Genomic DNA, 21,290 nt, shown 5'->3' on the forward strand with positions numbered 1-21,290 from the left:
CTGTTTAAAAACAAATTTTAAAAGAATTCAAGTTTAAATAATAGTTAAATTAATTTTTATCGGATTTTTTTATCGTTCTATCAAAATATTAAGACTTTTGTTAACACAAAAACAAAATATTTAGTAAATTTTACTTTTGTAGATTCATTTTCTCCAATTTCATTCTCATTGTTTTTTTCTTTGGAGAAGTATGCCAATTTCTTTCTCATTGTTTTTTAGAGAGGTAGTATGATTTTTCTATTTATATTTTATTACATGTGATCATTCCTAATTAACATTACGTAGACAATGACGCGAGATTGTGTGGGTATGAGCTAAGATAAGTGATGCTAATATATACTATATGGAGATCAAAACAATAAAATTGCTATCTAATCTTGGCCACCCATAATAGAATACAAAGCAAAATTTAACACATCTAGTTTTTAACATTAGCTATAAAAATATAATGCATACATATATTTGAAAATTAAATTTAATGTAATGGGAAACTTCGCAATATTTTCAAATTCAGAAAAAATAAAATAAAATACTTCATTGAATAGAGTAAATTAGCTAGGAAGTATATTTATTAAAATATACAGAAAATTACCATAATTAAATATTATATTAATTTTTAATTGAACTTAATTATTGCATCCTTTTGATTTTTTTAATTTTTCTTTTTATATTCAAAATTATAAGAAGTCATTTTTAAAGTATTGAACAGGTAAATTTTAAAATAATTATTTTATATTTAATTTCATAACATGTAATTTTAAAAATATAAATTAATATTTTCCTTAGCTAGAGCTAGGGGGTAAAACTAGCTGTCATAGTATTGAGAAGTGAGAACCAGTCATGAAATGAGTTGGATAGCAGGCCCATTAGCTATACATTTGTTTGGTTTTTAGTTAGAAAAATCCTTTTGCCCCAAAGTAATGGTAAGAGTTATCAAGCACCAATCTAGGTTTGACCTTTTGCAATGTTCTTTTTTCTTCTTTTTTTTTGATAAAATGACTTTTTGTAATGTTAAACCAAACATAGCCAAATGGATAATACATATGAGGCATGAGAAGGATAGAACCTAAGTCAGAAGAACATAGTGACTTTGGTTGTCTTTAAAGTGTATGCAAATTCAATAATTGAAAAATAATTGCAAGCTATACAACAAAAATTTGAGTGTGGGGAACAAATGAAAAAGGTATCATGGGTTGCTTTCGGTTGAGATGGCAAATAAATTTCTTAGCGAATGTTTCAAGGCATTAATGATTTTGAATAAGACATTTTTAAATTATATAAGGAGGTTACCCTCCTTCTAAGCACAAATCCAATCCATTATTGGAAATCAATCTAGTGACTTTTGAAAAACCTAACATGATCAACATTAATGGGTTTTTGAATGAAATGGAAAGAAATATGTTGGTGGAGTTGATCAAGCAATACGAAGTTTTTTGAGTTACCAAGAGATTTCTAATTTAACTAGAAAGTTATTCCAAAACAAATTACTAATTAAAGATGGCTTGCCAACTGTTCAATAAGATTGGTCCTCTCAACTAACACATATGTGTGTATGTTTATGTTGAAATCTTGCACTAGAGCATTGTTGAACATGTGAGTCTTTACTAAAGCCGACACAAGAAATTTATAGTGGTTTGGTCTAAAGAAGTGACCTACTCCTCTTTATAAAAATTGATTTTGAGAGTATTCACTATTTTCTTGAAGATTTTTAGAAGGTTAACACATGAACCCTCTTATGGAAGGAAATGAAGTTTCGGGCTAACTTCCAATCAAACAACGAACTGAGGCTTGAAGTGGTTAGTCTTCAAACCAAACAACGAACAGGCTTGAAGCGATTAGTTTTTGCACCGAACGAAGATTTTGCAAAAGATGATCTCGAACAGAATTTGGGTTTTGAGTTGGCTATCCTCTGAGTTGAACTGAAGTTTTATACGGGTCGGTCATGAACCAAATCGAAATTTTTAACAAGTTGATCTCGAACATACTGAGCTTTTAACCGTACCGAACTTAAAAATCGAGTAAGATTTTACGCCAGCCTGATCTCGAACTAATAAATCTTTTGACATGTTTGAGCTCAAGAACCGTTTTGAAAATTTTCACTAGTTATTCTTCACGAATTCAAAAAGAGAGCTTTTCTTCAATAGCAGAGCTCATGAACCAAACAAAGACTTATTAAAATCCTCAAAGATAAACAAAGAGCTTCTACGATAGTTTAGCTCTCAATCAAGATAATCACTTGCTAAGGAAGAACGATTTACCCAAGAGAAAAAACTACTCTTGATAAATGTATAATTAAGTCCTCACCCAGAACAAAATTCCTCACTAAACTCAAGAGCGCTCTCAAAGAACTGTGGTTAAAATATGTGAGAAAAATAGAAATGATTCAAAGAGATTACGAGAGAAAGATAAATTGAGGTTTTTCATGTTTTTGGGATGATTTGAAATGATAGAGAAACTCTCTATTTATAGGTTAAGAAATGGTCTTAATTTAGAAGCAACTCATGGGCCAATTAAATGACTTATTCCATTAACTAATTTATTATGCATTGCAATTAATCAATTTTTTATGACCAAAAGGAAGATTTTGATACAGAGTCGTTACTAATTATTAAGAGACTCTCATAATCCATTATAGAATAGATTATGCATCACCTAAATGATTAGGCTATAATTTAATCGATTAGACTGCTTAAAAAACCTTACTTGACTAAGCAGACTATCTCTTAATCATCTCCTTATACTCCAAAAATATATTTTTTGGTTGTTTTAATTAAAACGTGAGAAGCTTCTCTGTGTTTTAAGTGTATGTGTGTGTGTGTTTTAGCCATAATACTTCCATAAATGTCCTTATGTCTTTTAAAATACAATGATCACTCAGATAGACACGAGTAGGCGAGCTTTCGCACTTCCCCTCTTTCACACTTTAAAGCTTCAAGTCCTAGCATTATCTTTGAATTTATCATCAAACCAAACCTTGAGTCTTCTTGATTAGGCTTGAGATATTTCCGTATTAGTTGTCTTCATCTGATATGTCTTAAATCACCAGTGATAATAAACTTTAAGTATTCACTTGACAGTCTTGGATTAAAGTGTTGACTTTAAACACAAATATTTAGCTTGATTCAGAAGAACAGATTGATCAAATACCTTATGCTTCTTTGACCACTTGAGCTAACTTCAAGACTTCAAGTGTTGTCATAAAAAAAACAATTTAAGTGCTGCCATATTCAAAGCTAAGCAGTTTCTTCTTGAATCTTGCTATCAATAAGGTTTACCATATTGGATCACTTCTTGACTATACCTGCAAGCACATAAATTCACAAGCATGAAAATTATGAACATTCAAACAGAAAGGGTGAGTATTTCATAATTATTATATAAGACACAAGGAATAAATATAGTAGTGATACACAATTATCAACAACCACACATATACCGATACAAGTGTATTCTCATGCTTAACATATTTACTCACACCTTCACATCATTATCTACTCACAATATCACCATATAATCCAATCAAACTCATCATCTAAATCATCATTTACATCACAAATAGTAAAAACACCACCCAATCAAATATCATGCAATGTCACAAACAATACAATGCAACATTAATAGACTCATGCATGTGGTACCAAACTTCACTGATGACTCAGTCATCATTCTCCAAAGATCTCCACCAATAGAATTGATTCCCACTTGTAACCGGAGTACTTCACAATATCGCACCCAATCCGCACAATGGGATTGAGGCCACCACTGGACCATTTGTCCTGCAAATATCACTGAACTATCATCCTACAAATATGATATGAATGCATGATGCTCAATGTCACAAAATCAACTACCACGGCTAGTCAATATGGCATCATCATTCATTTACTCATCATAACTACATCTTTCGCATAGCATGTAAGCACATCAATACATGCTTAACATCACCTCATCTAACACATCACATATCCACATCACCTAAATCACCATCATACAATCATCATATAATCATCACCAAACACTCATAATAAATGCATCATCGTCATAACGACTTCAATTCATCATAGAAAGCATACATCATATTATATCAAGCATCATCGCATTACCTCACCATAATAACATCACAACAACAACACATTTACAAAAACGAACAATGCACACATATAGTCAATTAATCAAGCTCTACATCTTTTACAAACCGCCTCCCAAACCCTCCTAAACGTGCGAATTAAATTCCAGAAAATTACTCAGAAATTAGTATAAAATATAAGCTTTCATATTTCAAAACAATTTTTCAAAAATATTAATTGTTGTCCCAGATTACCGCGCTAAGCGGCCTCCTTACTGCGCTAAGAGTGTTCCTCTCTGACTTGACCTTTGTTTTATTTTCAAAAGTGCGCTAAGCAAGGTCTGCAATTTCTGCAGAAAACCCTGCGTGACCTGCATCAAACCAGTCTGAATCTTTCACCCAAAAACATGTTTTAATCATTATTTTTCTGCGATTTAATGCCTATTTACCTTAGACTATTGCAACTTTGATTCCCTTCTCAGGCTTCTACGGTTGTTTCTCTTCTCTCATCTTTGTGCCATACCCTTTTTCTCCGTTCCTCCAAGATCCCTCGATTGCACAGAATGAACACTAACACTTACTTTTCCAAGTTTAGCCCTTGGACTCTTTCTATGATCTTTCTATTTTATCCTCACTTAACTTCTTAGAAGTTACTACATTGTCCTCATAGTCTTTACACCAATACTACTTCATCCATTTATTTTATTATTCTATTTTATTCATATTATAGCTAATGATCACTAAATAAATAACCAATTCTAGTTATTTATCCCAACAATATTATTACTAATTAAACTCTATTTAATCTATTAACACAACATACCACTTAATTCAAGGCACTACCCCACAACACATCATCTCAACAATACATCACGTAATCACAAATAAATCATGATTAATCTCATTGACTCATATATTCACACTTAATTAATTAGTTAATTAATTAATTAATTAATTAATCAATGTTTTTGGAGTGTTACATCAACAACCTAATCTCAATCATTGATATTCATTCAATGACATCCAATATCTCATGTTGTAACCATTGGCGACATTTTGAAAGGCCATCCCTATATAAGCGTGACTATGTGTCACACCGAGTTATAATTCATTCATTCACTTGGAAGTTTCATCTCTCACATTTTAGCGACTTGAGATACCATGAATTCACAATGCAAACAAAATCATGATGAGCATTTACAATCAAGTACAACAGTAAAATACGAATCCCCTTAGTGAAAGACGTCTCCACATAGAAGAGAATCAACATAAAATTCCTTCTCAAATTGAAACTCAATTAGGTGTGCTACAACACGATCACTCTAGAGCATCCTTGAAGGGCACTCTTTTCGAAATCACGTCACACCTACAAAGAGCATCACGATTTCCATAAAATACGTCATCTCCGCCTTCACATCCGAAATCCGCCTTCTCATAACTCATAAGACGACGATAAAAGCCATGTTCCACTTAAAGATTTCCATCCCATGAAGCCCCTCTCACACTGTTCTTAGAGGGAAACCATCATGGTGCTTGATGACACTCTCTCGTAACGTAATTTTTATAACATTATATTAGTTATTTCATAAAGTTTCATCTCATTTTGATTGAGTTTAATTAGGATTTACTATGTTTTTAAATAAATGGAAGAAAAAGGAATAAATAAGAAAATATGAAGAAATGGTGTGAAAAAGAGCAAATTGGAAAACAGTTTTGTAAAAATGTCAGCCAACTAATTTTTCGTATTCTCATTTTCAAAGATAACATTTCCTTTTCAACATGATTCCTAAGGAAATGGTTCTGAATTTTTATATGTTAAGTTTGTGAATGAAGTACATGATTCTTACTAAGGCTTGTTGCGGTAGTGTTATCGCATGTGATTGGAAAATAACTTAATTTTAATTCGTAATCCAATAACTTTAGCTTTATCCATAAGACTTGTGCACAACAATCATTGGCGGTTATATATTTTTCCTTGACAGTAGAAAGAAAAATACTATGTTGCTTCTTACTATGCCAAGAAACTAAACAATTTTCAAACAAATGTTAGGTACCACTAGTGTTTTTCTATTCGACTTATAACCAACAAAATTAGAATCGAAAAAACTACTAATCTTTATTTGCTACCTTTGGGAAATCAAAGACCGTGATGTGAGGTTCCGTTGAGATATACCTCAAAATCTTTTATAAAATATTAAAGGGGATTCCCTAGGCGACGCCTAAAATCTACATACATACACACACTAAACATAATATATGACCTACTCGCAGTTAAATAGAGTAAAAATCCTATTATACCTCTATATTTGGTAATGTTGATCTCTACGCCATTATCGTCTTTATCTATCAGCACATTTGATGTCATGGGGGATGAAATGCTTATCAAATTTAACATGTTAAACTTTTTTATAAGCTCCAAGAATTACTTTGTTTGGCTGATAAACTTTCCATCTTCAACTTTATTTATTTGCAATCCTAGGAAGTAGGTTATATCTCTTATTAGAGACATTTCAAATCCCCTGCATGAAACTTGCAAAATCCTTGCAAAGGGATTCATCAGTAGCTCCAAATATAATATCATCAAAGTAAATGTGAACTAAAAGAATATGCTTTGCTTTACGTCTAATAAACAAAGTAGTATCTACTTAGCCACTATTACATCCTTGTTTGATAAAAAATTCAATAAGGCGCTCATACGAAACTATGAGAGCTTGTTTGAGACCATAAAGGTCTCATTTAAGTTTAAAAACGTAATTCGTATTTTCGTGATCCTCAAAACCAGAAGGTTGAAAGGCATAGACTTCTTCGTTTATAAATTCATTAAGAAATACATATTTGACATCCATTTGATACAATTCAGAATTATGGCATCATGCGAATACCAAAAGGAGTCGAATTGTTTCATGATAAGTTACACGAGCATAAGTCTCCTCGTTGTCAATTCCTTTAGCTTGAATATACCCTTTTTCCACTATCCTAAATTTATTTATGATAATTATGTCATTTTCATCCAATTTATTCCTAAACACCCATCTAGTGCAAATGACTATTTTATCAGATGAATATGGAACAAGGTCCCAAACGTCATTTCATTTAAATTGAATGAACTTTTCTTACATATCAAAGAGCCATCCCTCATTAAGTAAATCATCATATATAGTTATAGGTTCAATTTGAGAGATGAAATAAAAGTACTTACAAAATTGTTAACCTAAATCTTATACTTACACCTTTCATGATATCGTAGAGTATCTCATCTAACATATGATCTCTTGCAACATTCCAATACAGAGGCAGCTGAAGTGAGATTTCTTGTTTATCTTCCTCTTATTCTCTTTCCTCTTTGTTTTCAATAATGTCCTCTTCGGTGGATAAAGGGGGATCCTCTTTGTGAATGTCGTAGTTGATCAAGTTTTCACTTATCACACTTGAAACATCAAAAGAACTACCTTTCCTCGTCTTTTGGGGTGAGGATTCATAAAAGCCACATCAACTGAAATATGCCTTCATCAGACTTAGCATCAAACGTACCAATATGTTCCTTCCTGTTATTTGAAATAAAACATTTGCAGCCAAAAACACAAAAATAAGAAATGTTAGGTTTACTCCCTTTGAGTAACTCATAAGGTGTCTTCTCAAGGATTGGTCGAATGACTACCTTATTTAAGACATGGCATGTGATATTAATCACATCCTCCTAAAAGTACTTAGGAAAAATCATTTCTCTTATCATTGTCCGAGTTAATTCTTCTAAAACATGGTTTTTTACACTCAATAACACCATTTTGGTATGGAGTTCTTGAACATGTGAAGTTATGAGTGATCTCGCTTTCGTTACAAAAGTTTCCAAATTGATGGTTTACAAACTCACTACCAAGATTACTATGGAGTGATAATATTTGCAAACTTAACGAAAGCATTAAATATTTCTCTCGAAGGGACAAACAAGTTTGGATGGAGAAACTCGAGAGGTTTTTAAGTTGAAACAATTTTTTTTTGATTTAAAAGACAATCTCATTTACTTTTCCATTTGGCGTGCATCAAAATAGAAAACTTTATTTTAGATAGACCAACTACTAGATTCTTAGATGTTATCGTCTCATTTATTAAGTCAAAACGTACATGTCATAAAAGTCTATGCAAAAGCGAATAATCTTCATTCTTAGTGACTAAACATTTAGTACCATACGTTGACACATCATCCAAGTCAAGCAAACAAATATTATCAATCCTAGAATCTTTTAACACAAGAATTTTACTTGCCTTATGTTCAATTATGCAATTCAATGCATCGAAAGCAATAAAATATCCCGTGTCTCATAATTTACTAATGCTAAGTGAATTGTGATTAAGTCCTTTAACCAATAAAACACCTTCTACGGCAATTATGGAAGGATTTCCCACAACACCTTCCAATATTTTATCTCTTGTGTTTTCTCCATATGTGACGTGAGTGCTTATTTGTAATCGAACTTGATAAATATCAAAGTGTCTCCCGTCACATGTCTTGAGCATTTGCTATCTAGGAACCATAACCGTTTCACAAAGTGTTGATAGTGTTTAGAACTAACTCACATAGAGTGATGAAAAATTATGTATGGTACATGGATGAAAATGATTTGATCTTCTAAGTTATTTATAGAAGCCCATTGGACCTGAGCTAGAGAGTAATTATTTTCGCTCCTCCATCAGAAATGTGAGGAGTAAGGGAGTTATTCTTCTTTAGATCATGAGAAGGAGGGTTATCCTCTTCGATCTTCGTTTGATTGCTAATTTTGCAGGTCCACCTCGTGCAACTATATTGAAATAGCTCGCACCACCGCGCATCAAATATTTGCACCAACAATTTTGATTCCTGAACATAACAGTATGAATATTTAGAGAATATAATCGAGTTGTTTAAATAACTATGAAGTAATACCATTATCCAAATTCACCTTCAAAGGGAGGTGTTTAAAGACCACTCCATCTAATGCAACCTATATTTATTTTTGATAATTTACTCTAGGGATACGAACAAAACCAAACTTATTCTCTCACTTGTCATATTGGGCCAAAATAAAAATGTCTTCCACATATCTATTAAAGAACTTTTTGAAACGCCCGCATCTTAGAGCTCACAGAGAAATCTAAAATAAAAGGAGACAAGCTCCTTTTCAAAACCATCCCAGTTTCCAGGAAGAACCACCGATCTAGCCAAGCAACAAATAAAAACCCAAAGCACAGAAGGATCCAAGCACAGGCAAAACAAATGAAAATTAAAAGATGATAATGTGTTAAAGCAAAATAGTTGTAATTTCAACCATAGCTTGCCTATTAAAATCATACAATGAAATCAGAGTAACATGTAGAGAACAACGAAATCCTCATACAATACAAACTTTTGGTACATATTATTCACCCTAACCGCACCAAATTATGAAATAAACCCTTTAATTAAGTCAATTAATTTCCTAGCTTTCAATGGATCATAATACTCTGTTGCATGACAACCTTCCTCAAAGTCCTTCACAACATGAACACCCTTTTCCTCCATCAATTGTGCCAACTCTTTCTCACGATCCACCATTGGATCTCCATCATTCCCACTCACCAATACCTTCCATCCAACGTCCCTTATCTTATCGAACTTCTCGAGAACATTCCAAATCCTTGGATTGCAATACTCATGATCGCGGTCAGCTCCAATTGGAAGTGCTAATTCCCACATTAAATCAGTAACACACAATGGAACAATTGGATCATTCACAAGCTTTAATTCGGATTCAGTTCTTTCTTTCCCGCCAAAAAATGGTTGGCGTAATATTAACCCTTGAATTTTAATTGGTTCGAGTTCCTTTACAGCCTCTATTGTTCGTAGACCTGAAATTGTTGTGTAATAAATTAAATGTATGTATGGATATATTCAATCTTATTGTATTTAATACACATAAATATACCAAATTATTCAAAATTAATATATTTAAATTAATGAAAAAAACAACAAAATTATAATATAATTCAAAATAAAAAATCAATTCTACTAATAAATGTAATAAAATATATATTCTCTAAGCATTTTGTAATAATTTTCATATTTGTAAACAATATTTATTATAACATAGTTGCCACTTTTAATTTTTAATATAAATCTTATTATGATATTTTCGAAATTAGTCCACTTTCAAGCATAAAATTCTCAAGGCGCCAATCCAATTAGTAATAGTGTATAGCACATAAGAGGAGACGTCAATTCAATTGTCGACAAGGTACAGTACATAAGAGGAGACCTCAATTCAATTGACATCAGTGTCCAAACACATAAATGAGACAGGAGGGAGAATACACTCTCTCTCCTATGTGTTTGCACACTATCGCCAATTGGATCAACGCCTCCTCTTATGTGTTGTACACGGTCGCCAATTAGATTGGCATCTCCTTTGTGTTGAGAATTTTTTCTTTTATTTGAAAGTGGATTGTTTGAAAAATACATGAAAAAAAGTGGGTTAGATTGGATAAAAATTTCCCAAAACTAAAATGATATTACATAAACATGAAACATATGGTTTATTAATAGAAATGATAATTGAACTCATATTCGAGCCATAATCATTTATGTCTTAGATTTTAACTAATTGTGATTAGTGGCTTAATTACTAACTAATTTAGTTAGTTTGTTGGATTTGTTACTTAACCAACACGATATATTCACGTTTCATTAATTCAATTATCAAATCACTCTTTGCACTTCATTTAATCTTTTCCATTATTGAACAAAGGAGTGCAAACACTAGAGAGGAGGAGGTGAATTGTGAAGTGTAGAGATTGTGATTAATTTGAAAATTCTTTTATTTTGAAATATAATGTATGTTAGTGGAGAGATAAAGTAGAAAAAAAATAGAAAGAAGGATTTAGAGAGAAAAGAAAATTAAACAACGAAAAATTAAATAGATGAAAATAGAGAGATTGCATCAATACTCAAATCTTAGAGGAAACCCTCAAAATTAAAGCTTTTACCACTAGGCCACACACACGCACATAATTTATAATTTATTATATTTGTTGAAGGATATATATATATATATATATATATATATATATATATATATATATATATATATATATATATATATATATATATATATATATATATATATATATCAAGTGAGAGTGTTATTTTTATGTGAGAGTTGTAAAAATAATTATTAGTCCTTCGATTTAAATATAAATATAAATGAATGAGATTAAAAATTTTATATGTAATTTTTTCTAATTATTTATGAAAAAGTCAAATAAAAAATAAAGGGTTAAATAAGTTTTAGGTCCCTATAAATATTGCACTTTTCATTTTTATTTCCTCCCTATCTTTAGGCAACGGTTTTTACAAAAAAATCGTTGTCAAAATCAGCTAAAATCGTTGCCAAAACCCAGAAGGGACTAAAAATAAAAACTGTCATATTTATAGGGACCGGAAACTTATTTAATCCAAAAATAAATGATAAAAGAGAATCACATACCAAATTTTTAATTTCAATTTTTATGTTTAAATGGAAAGGCTAAATAAAAAGTGTTCTACTAAACTATTATTGTCAAAGATTTCAGCATGACCAAGATTTTTAATTCTAAATAGGAAATGATTTTGTAGATACCTGCGTGGTAAGCAATGGTAGCACCAGCACTCTTCCCCATGAGATAACACTTAGAATAATCAGCATAACGTGTCAACCATTCATCTTCCATACTTTTTATCCAAAACAAAGCTTCCATCGCATCATCATACGCCGCCGGCAACCGGTGCTCCGGTGCAAGACGGTACCCGACAGAGACAACGAAAACACCAATCTCATCAACCATATTCACACAGAAATCATGAAACATAGTTGAACCAGCACTGGCTAAGATAAATCCACTTCCATGAAAAAATACGACGAGAGGTAGTTTTTGATTGTTGGGAAGTGGTTTGTTGGGTAGGAATAATCGAACCCATGTTTTGTTAGTTTGGTTTATTGTGATGTCTTTGGTGAGAACGGTGGTTGGAAGTGTTGTGTCGGATGAAGGTGAGGTGTGTGGAACTTGGAGTAAGCGTGTGATTGTGTTGTCGGGGTTGCGGAGGAGATGAAGATGTTTGTAGGGATCAATGGTTTGAGACGGTGGTGGTGTTTGAGACATGTTGGAGATGGGACTAAGTTTAGTCTAAAGTGAAATGGGGACTCACTCGGTGTACTTTATAGATCGACAACTATTGGTATTTTTTAAATCAAAAGTGAAATTAATTGGTACTAAGATTTAAAAAAAATAAATAAAGTTTTTGCCCAGAATTTCTTTATGAATCCCCCTTAATCTTGTTAGTGATTAACTCCTTAGACTCGACAAGCCAATTCAGACTACTTCAGTTCGGCGTTAAAGAATTTACCAAACTGCGAGGGGTCAAGAACGCGGTTGGATATCATGGGAGGAAGTAGAGGGACCAACTACTTCTGCTCCCGGGAGTCATCTATCCCGTGTGAGTGGAGAAGGAGAACTTTCATTGAAACAACCAAACAGTTTATGTGTGAGTGGAGAAGGAGAACTCCATACGATATCAAATCAAAACCCATTGCATATCTTAAAAAAATTAATAAACTTAGAGTTTAGTATTTACTTAGTGTTCTGAGATTTAAAAACTTAGATTCATTATTTTTTACCTGAAATCAAAATTAGGCTGTCTTGTTTTCCTAGTGATATTCCATCAATACCACTATATAATATTAACCCATGTTTGTTTAATTTAATTCGTAACGATAAAATACATAATACTGTATCACCAAATCTTATTTTGACAACACATAAGAGTTTATAAAAAAAATAACATGCTAAGTCACACTACCACAAAACCTCTATAACAGTGACTTGTGTTTATTTAATTCTCAATAGTAATAGTTTCATACTACATGTTCAAATAAAAGAACAATAATTTAAATGGCAAATCAAACATTTATTACTTGTCATTCTGGATAGTTGTTGTTCCTAAGAAGCGAAAGAGGAAACGAAACCCTTCACCAATCCAATGAAATTCTTTGCCTTAGATGGTTCAGAAAACTCAACACCATGAAAACCTTCTTCTTGAAAATCAATCACCACTTCCACACCCTTCTCCTCCATCAATTTCACCAATTCCTTACTGCGATCCACCAGTGGATCCCCACCGTTCATACTCACTAACACCTTCCACCCTTGATCCTTAATCTTCTCATATTTTTCATCAACACCATCCCCAGCCGTTAGATTAGAATACTCATGATCACGGTTACCTCCAACTCCAATTGGTAATGCTAATTTCCATAACAAATCACTAACACACAATGGAAAGTGAGGATTGTTCTCTAGTCTCACCTCTGACTCAGTCCTCTCGGTCCCACCAAAAAATGGTTGACGCAATATCAACCCTTGAAATTTCAACGGCTCAAGATCTTTCACGTTTTCAACCACACGTAGTCCTGCATGGTATGCAATGGTAGCTCCAGCACTATTCCCCATTATAAAACACTTAGAATAGTCAACATATTTGGTCAACCATTCATCTCCACTAGATTTAATCAAACTCAATGCCTCCATAGCATCATCATAAGCCGCCGGTAACCGGTGCTCCGGCGCGAGGCGATAATCCACCGATGCAATAACAGCGTCCACAGTTTCAGCCATTTCAACACAAAAATCATGGTATGGAGTGGAGGCTGCACTTGTTATGACGAAGCCACTTCCATGAAAGAAAACAATAAGTGGTAAGACACTGTTGTTTTGGTCTGAAACAGTTGCTTTTTTAGGTAGGAATAATCGAAGCCATGTTTTGTTTGAATTATTGATGGTGAGATCTTTGGTTAGAACAGAGATTGGGAGAGTGGTGTCTGATGAAGGCGAAGTGTGTGGATCTTCAAGATTTCGAGTGAGTGTATCGTTGGGATTGTAGTGGGCATTGAGGAATTGGTAGGGATCAATTGTTGTTGATGGTGGTTGCAAAGTTGGATTAGACATAGTGTGTAGTCTATGGTGAGATATGGAATGAAATGTTTTGAGGTTTATGTAAAGATATATATAGAGTTTATTAATTTCTTTATTAATAATTTCAACCAAGCAAAGGGTAGTTTAATATATGTGGTCTATGTTCTTGACTAAAAAATTCAACCGAATGAAGTTCCTTGCTTAATTTGATAACTAAAATCGTAATAAAAGTCTATATAAATTCAACAGAATGAAGTTCCTTGCTTAATTTGATTACTAAATCGTAGTTATTGGTTTTTATGGAACTAGAATGTTCATTATTTCTAAGCACATACACACGAAACCCACGAAGACTATATAGTCATTTTTTCAAAGCAAAACAAAAACAAAACTTTTCCTCTAGTTTTTATTCAGGTTCCCAACATGAAACTTTCTCTCTCCCAAAACAAAATAACATTATTATAACAGTGAACATAAATAATTGGAAATAAAAAAATAAAGAATGAGAAGGTTTGAGATCAAATCCTTCTATTGCTCCAAATGAAGAATGAGCCATGATGGGGAGATCAATATGAGTGTTTTTAGTAGCCCAAGATTGCAAATCGACCATGTGTCTTGTATTGGGAGATAAATTACGTACCTATGTATTAATTCATGGGAACCCATAATAGCAATTGAAGTCACCAAAAAGACTACATGGAAGGTTTTTATGGGTTGGGAGAAGGTTTGTAAGATGGATCCAAAAGTTTTTTCTAGCTAAATAGAAAGTGGAGGCATATATGAGTGCAAAACAAATTTGAATAGAGTCTTGGTGGATAGTAAAAGAGATATGTTGGTCAGAAACAGAAACAATATGGGGATCAAGATTGTATGTGCATGGGGCACCAAAGGTTAGGGGAGCATGTTGGGTCTATTGTTAAAAGAAAAAAACATCATATCTATCTTCTTGAGGAAATATTGAGGGAGATTGTTAATCTTCATCGCTGGCTCAACAGTGAAGTAAAAGTCAGGTTTGTTGTTTTTGATAAGATTTTAAAGAGCCAATCTAGTTGGGTCATTGGCTAAACCCCTAGCATTCCAATACAAGCACTTGATTGAGAAAGCTTGTTGTTGCCAGTTCTAGATATAGTTGAGTACATAATCCTGGATTTGTTTCTCTGCCTCAATTTCTTCTTTTGAGATTTCTCATGGCCAGTTCAAAGCCTAAAAATCCAGGGTCATGGTTAAAATTTTTAACAGATAGATCTTCATCATCATTGTTCTCAGCTAGACTGGCCCATGATTTTTCAAGAAAGTTCTCATTCTTGTTCTAGATTTGTTCAATGGTATCAACCACATCGTAATTGAGCCTTTTGGGCCAAATAACTCTATTGTGGAGTTTATGTTTGTAGGTTTCAAAGACCTGACTGGTATTCATCTTCATGAATTGTTATTGCTAATCTATCTCCCTTAACATAAGCTATATGTAGTTGATTAATTGGAAAATTACAAATATTGTCAACAACTTCAGCAAAGGATTTAGAGGTATTGTTAGTGGATTTCGTGTGTACCTGTGGGGTGAGAGAAGCTTGTTGTTGAGTTTGTTGGGCTTCAGGAAAAAGATCTAAGGGTTGAGCAAGCATTGGAGAGGAAATGATGCGATAGCTAGGTCAACAATTACGTTCACTCGCCGCCTGTGAGTTTGAAAACATTTTGGTATCTATAATATAAGAAAATTAATGGCTCTGGAAAATCCAAATTTAACATTTTTTCTTTCCCCTCCGCCTCATTGATTTGGGGGTAAAATGTGTCCAAAATTTACTTTTTCTAACCAAATTATACTATTAGTTACATACAAAACATATTTGATCTTAATAGTTAAAGTGAGGCAAAAAGTTTGTTCTCAAAGGACAAAAAAGTTAACTAAATGGTGTGTAACGATTTCATATTTGCAAACACATAGAAAAAGCTGGTTGACAAAGTAGATACAAAGTACAAGGCATATCTTCTTTTTTGAAATTTCAAATTTTTTAAAAAGGGAAAATACTTAGATAGACACAGATACACCACCTGGATTTACACACAACCAATCACATATTTTTATTAATTAAATAATAAAACTAAAATTATCTCTCTCCTCCATTATCACAACCACCCTCCATGTTGGCAATTAAAAACGAAATTAAATTTTAAATAAATTTAAATTCTCTCTCTTCTTATTGGTTGTTCCTAAATATATGGATTTAGGTCCGTGTCCATGCAAGAATTGCTCTTTAAAAAGTGCTTCCTTAAAGACCACCCGCCCTTTCTTTTGTCCACCAGATATTTTTTATTTGGAACCCTATTGTCCATCAAACCGTGCCAAGACTTCCTCTTGGTTTTCCTCTTTATTTTATCTTTCTTCACCATTTCTACTTTCTCTTCTTCACAAATTTATTTTCTCTTTCTTCACCATTTATACTTTCTCAAACCGTGCATCTCTTCTTCACCTCTACACGTTTCTGAGTTTATGGTTTATGGTTTTAGCTACTGGTATTGTGAAATATTTTTGGTTTACGAGTTTTTGATTTCGTTATTTATTTATGTCTTCGTTTTCGTTTCTGAGTTTATGGATTTAGAGGAAGATATCCAACTAAAAACAAGTAAAAGAACATAGAAAAGGTAGTATTTAGTTGTTTTGGTTTATGAGTTTGCAGACAAGTTAAAGTTGTCTTGTTTTCTTTGTTAACCTAATAAGTTCAGTAACCTAACAAGTTCAAGTTTTGCAGGCAAATGTATTTTTTTGTGTTTAAGGAGTTTTTGAGATCTGGTTTGGTGAGATCTGGAAATTAGAATCAGATCTTGTATATGTGGTTTAAGTTGACATAGTTTTATTTTCAGGTAACAATGATATCTAAATCAAAATTGGAACTTTTTCTATACAAAATATTCAAAACTGGAACTTTTTCTATACCAAATATTCATGGTTTGTTTATGCAGTTTGTTGTTGATAGCTAACGCTGGCTTTGCAATATATATGGCTTCATTGTTTCCTTATCTTATTTTTCTGCTCGTCTGATTTTCCACTGTTTATAAAGATTTGACTTTTATGCTTAGGCTGGAAGAATAAATGACGTAAAAAAAAGTTATACGGGAGCTTTGGGTAGCATCTAATTTCTTACTGATAAAAAAAGATGTTGTATCTTGAAAGTGAACATTAGGCATAGAATTGATCCATATCAAGTTTTCCATTACTCTGGAATTTGCATTGAATGTTGTATCTTGAACTGAATGTATTGATTTTCTTTGTTTATCTGGAATTTCCATTACTCTAAGAGATTTTCTTGCTTTGTATGCATAAGAGAAGATCCGTCATCAATCTTATTTAGTTGTTGTATGTTCAGGAAAAAATAAAGAATTTACTGTTGTATGATTTTTTCTTGAAAGGTACGAAACCTCTCTCTATTACATTCGTTGGGAAGACACTTTCACCAACATCTTTACTCACTGAGCTCAATGAGATAGGTGGAAGACATGGAATTGGCCCATTGACATGATTGAGAATCTTCTTGTAGGCATGAAGAAACCTCATCAATTTTTGTGACTGAAATTGTACAAAGGGTTTGTTACTGTAACAGGTAGGAAGAGTCCCTTCAGCATGTATAGGCAAGATATATCATCACATCATTCAAGGGTAGAAATATATATGATCAAACTAATGTTGTTGGTTTTATCTAGCTTTATGGTGTTCCAATAAGAGTTCCGGTAATGCTTCAACAGAGAATTCAATTTAAGTGTTGATATCATTTCAAAATATGTATTTGTTTGCAATATGACCACATGCTTTGTTTTGTTAGATGACATAATTGTCTTTTCTCTAATATTTCAGTTCAGTTTTGTTTATTCTACAGAGATGAAATTGTAATCCTATATTGTCATAGACAAAACAAATTCAATCCAAGGTGGTATGTTGTCCTTAAGTGGCTAAGCACATTTTTTGTAATTTGTTTATTTAATTTGTTTTGTATCATATTAAATACTATTTAATATTATTTAGCAGAGAAACCTATAGACAGTTAGACACATTATTCTCTATTTCCATCAACGAGCATATCTAAATTTTAGTCTTTTGTGAAAACTAGTGCTTGCATTTTCTTCTATGTTTCTTAGACCATCTCCAATGGTGCAACCCATTTTTGAGTTCTTTATGGGTCCCACCAGTCATATCATCTCAAAATAATTTATTTAATATTTATTTTATTGGTGTAATTCAAATGGGTCCCACAACTTTAGCTAAGAAATTAATTTGATTGGGTACCACAATTTTTTACTAGTTGCATTGCAATGCAATTATACTATGACGGGTATGGATCCTCTCCATTTTCTAAAAGAAATGGAAAATTTCATTATTATAGTTTTAGATGTATAAAATTAAATAATCATTAAATATATGTCACATGTCTTCGATATGCGTGTTGTTTACACATAAAACTATAATAATGGAGTAAATGGAAGGAGAGAAAAATGGAGAGGATCTTAACCCTACTATGACATGGCAAATTGATTCAATATTTAATTATTATATTAATGTCTAGTTGGAGAACTCATTGCAAAAGTACTACCATTGGAGATGCTCTTAGTGTAAAGTTGTATTTTTTTTCTAAAATCAATCGAGGGTTCAAATTGACAACTTTATGTCAATGTTGTTCTATGGTTTTGTAGCATTGTGAGAATTTATGAAATAGATTTTTTTTTTTTAAATTGCAAAGATGAATAGAAGAGAATTGGTGCTGTTTGCCATTATTTTATATAGGTTTACACGTATAATCTTTTGCAATAGGCTATTTACAAAGATACACCCAAAAATATTATAATCTAATAATGGAAAATTCGTCAAAAATTTAAATTGTATTAAATATTACGAATAAGATATTTTAGACGGGGAATTGTAAATTAAGAAACAAAAAATATTGATCTTTTTAAAATTATTTTTTACTGTTTTAGTTATTCCAAATTTGTTTTAGTTATTTCAAATTGATAGTGTTTCTAAAATTAAAAGAATTTCTTATTTGGATTATTGATAATATTTTAATAAATAGAATTGTCTTCATAATGTTGATAATTTTTGTTTTAGATATTATTGAAAAAATATGAAAGTAAGACGGTTAAATTTCTTCATATGAGAATTATTTTTGTAAATAAACTTAAATAGATATACAAACTCTATTTAAATTTTTTAGTTATTTAAATTTGATAATTTTTACAAAACTGAAATAGTTAATGCAAATTTTCTTAACAAAGACTCTCAACTTGACAGATAAAACATATGAGAAAAAATTTATACAATATTTATAATTAATAAAAAAAATATACATCAAATTTGTTTTACTTTCTTTTTATTTTTATTATATTTTAAAAAAACAAATGCATGTAATACACAGTAACCGTGCGAATGCACGCGTATCCCAGTAGTTTCAACCATAAAAATGTACTGAATTTCAAAATTATTAACCATAGAAAAGAGAATCTTAAGATGCAACTGGCACACCTAATGCACGTGAACAAATTCATTGTTTATATATCTGTCTAATTTAATAATTTCTTTATAATGATAGACATTATAGTTATACTTTTAAATTTCAACTTGACGCAGAAAAATACATTGCTATCTTATTCATTTTTACGCTTATGTCATATTGCATAAACTTTATCCACTATAATGAACATGAGGCCTAGAAAATAGAAATTGGATATCAAAAAAACCAAAACAAATCTACAATTATTTCATACCATAGCTTTCGCCATTAAATACCATCATATATCATATGATATTTCCAAAATCAACCATGGCCCTCTTTTGCTTATCAATATTCACATTTTCTTTCACCTTAACAATCCTCTTATTGTTAAACTCAACAACACCCCAGACACAATCATCTCAAACAAAACCATGCAACGATGATCCTTACAAACAACTCAACCTTATTCGTTATCCAAATGGCACAATCATTCGACAAAACAAATCTACGACACCTCCTTCATTAGATCCTGCCCTCCCCGTTGTCTCCAAAGATCTCATCATCAACAAATCAAAACCCACGTGGGCTCGGATCTACCTACCCCACAAAGCACTAGATCTCACCTCCAAGAAACTTCCTCTTTTAATTTTTTTTCATGGTGGTGGATTCATTTTTCTCAGTGCTGCTTCGAAAATTTTCAATGATTTTTGTTTCAACATGGCAAACAACGTTGTAGCGGTTGTCGTGTCGGTGGAGTATCGTCTCACACCGGAACATAGACTCCCTGCTGCATATGAAGATGCGGTGGAGGCGCTGCACTGGATCAAAAGTAACCAATCAGATGAGTGGTTAAGAAACCACGTTGATTATTCTAATGTTTTTATTATGGGTAGTAGTGCGGGTGGAAATATAGCATACAACGCGGGTCTACGTGTAGCAATGGTGGAAGATGTAGAAGATGAAGTTTCTAAGATGATCAAAGGGCTTATATTGATTCAACCTTTTTTCAGTGGGACCCATAGGACACGTTCGGAGGTTAGGCTTGCTAATGATTCTCATTTGTTATTGTGTAATAATGATGCGTTATGGGAATTATCGTTACCGATTGGTGTTGATCGTGATCATGAGTATTGTAATCCAATGGTGAGAGATAATGTTTTGAGGTTAAAGAAGGTTAGAGAATTTGGGTGGTGGGTGTTGGTGACCGACTGTGAAGGTGATCCACTTGTGGACCGTTCGATTGGGTTAGTGAGATTGATGGAGGAGAATGGAGTGAATGTTGTGGGACATTTTACAAAAGGAGGTTATCATGGGGTTCAAGATAGTGAGCCTTTGAAAGCAATGGAACTTTTTGGGGTGATTAAAACATTTATTTCATCTTTGCATAGTCACACTATAGAATGAAGTACATTGATTGTGTTAGTTGAATGTGTTAAATGTTTAGAAAATGAAAATAAATATCAATAAAACTAGAATTTGGATTATTGTTTAAAGTTAGTCCATTAATTTGTCGCCAGTAAGCATAAGATGACTATCACTAATCTATTCAACATTTGCTAAAGCCCTTTCAAAATTTTGAAGGAATATATCGTCCATTTTACTGAGGTGACAATCAGGATCGTTCCGAATCAAGAGATATTTGTAAGAGCGTTTTAGAATAGATTTAGGGCATAACACTTCAATGAATCACTCGCTTAGAGACCAATTACGTCCAGGGGACGAACCCAAAATTTTTAAATAATAGGGGTAATATAAATTTACAGAGTTATTTTCAAAATTAATAAACTTCA

The 21,290-nt window shown here is 32.3% G+C and overlaps 3 protein-coding genes across 3 annotated transcripts; 1 reads left to right on the forward strand and 2 right to left on the reverse strand.

The window, feature by feature from the left end:
* Window positions 1–9,324: 9,324 nt before the first annotated feature.
* LOC131653204 (carboxylesterase 1-like) lies at window positions 9,325–12,735 on the reverse strand. The gene is made up of 2 exons (XM_058923293.1): window positions 11,695–12,735; window positions 9,325–9,928 (listed from the first exon to the last, which is right to left on the reverse strand). Exons 1-2 carry the CDS (start codon window positions 12,212–12,214, stop codon window positions 9,483–9,485), a joined length of 966 nt encoding a protein of 321 aa, XP_058779276.1. The 5' UTR covers window positions 12,215–12,735; the 3' UTR covers window positions 9,325–9,482.
* A 147-nt stretch (window positions 12,736–12,882) lies between these two features.
* Window positions 12,883–14,124, reverse strand: LOC131653202 (carboxylesterase 1-like). The gene has a single exon (XM_058923292.1). The coding sequence runs from the start codon at window positions 14,054–14,056 to the stop codon at window positions 13,052–13,054; it is 1,005 nt and encodes a 334-aa protein (XP_058779275.1). The 5' UTR covers window positions 14,057–14,124; the 3' UTR covers window positions 12,883–13,051.
* Window positions 14,125–19,705: 5,581 nt separating this feature from the next.
* On the forward strand, window positions 19,706–20,993 carry LOC131647617 (probable carboxylesterase 120). Its single transcript, XM_058917489.1, has one exon. The coding sequence runs from the start codon at window positions 19,807–19,809 to the stop codon at window positions 20,902–20,904; it is 1,098 nt and encodes a 365-aa protein (XP_058773472.1). The 5' UTR covers window positions 19,706–19,806; the 3' UTR covers window positions 20,905–20,993.
* The last annotated feature ends 297 nt before the right edge of the window (window positions 20,994–21,290 follow it).

This window comes from Vicia villosa, linkage group LG2, assembly GCF_029867415.1.
Source record: "Vicia villosa cultivar HV-30 ecotype Madison, WI linkage group LG2, Vvil1.0, whole genome shotgun sequence".
In the NCBI taxonomy this organism is placed as follows: domain Eukaryota; kingdom Viridiplantae; phylum Streptophyta; class Magnoliopsida; order Fabales; family Fabaceae; genus Vicia; species Vicia villosa.

Coding starts and splice junctions, on each gene's coding strand:
- LOC131647617 (XM_058917489.1), top strand. CDS start 19,807: ATGATATTTCCAAAATCAACCATGGCCCTCTTTTGCTTATCAATATTC.
- LOC131653202 (XM_058923292.1), bottom strand. CDS start 14,056: ATGTCTAATCCAACTTTGCAACCACCATCAACAACAATTGATCCCTAC.
- LOC131653204 (XM_058923293.1), bottom strand. CDS start 12,214: ATGTCTCAAACACCACCACCGTCTCAAACCATTGATCCCTACAAACAT. Junction 9,929..11,694: donor TACCATTGCTTACCACGCAG/GTATCTACAAAA, acceptor CAACAATTTCAG/GTCTACGAACAATAGAGGCT.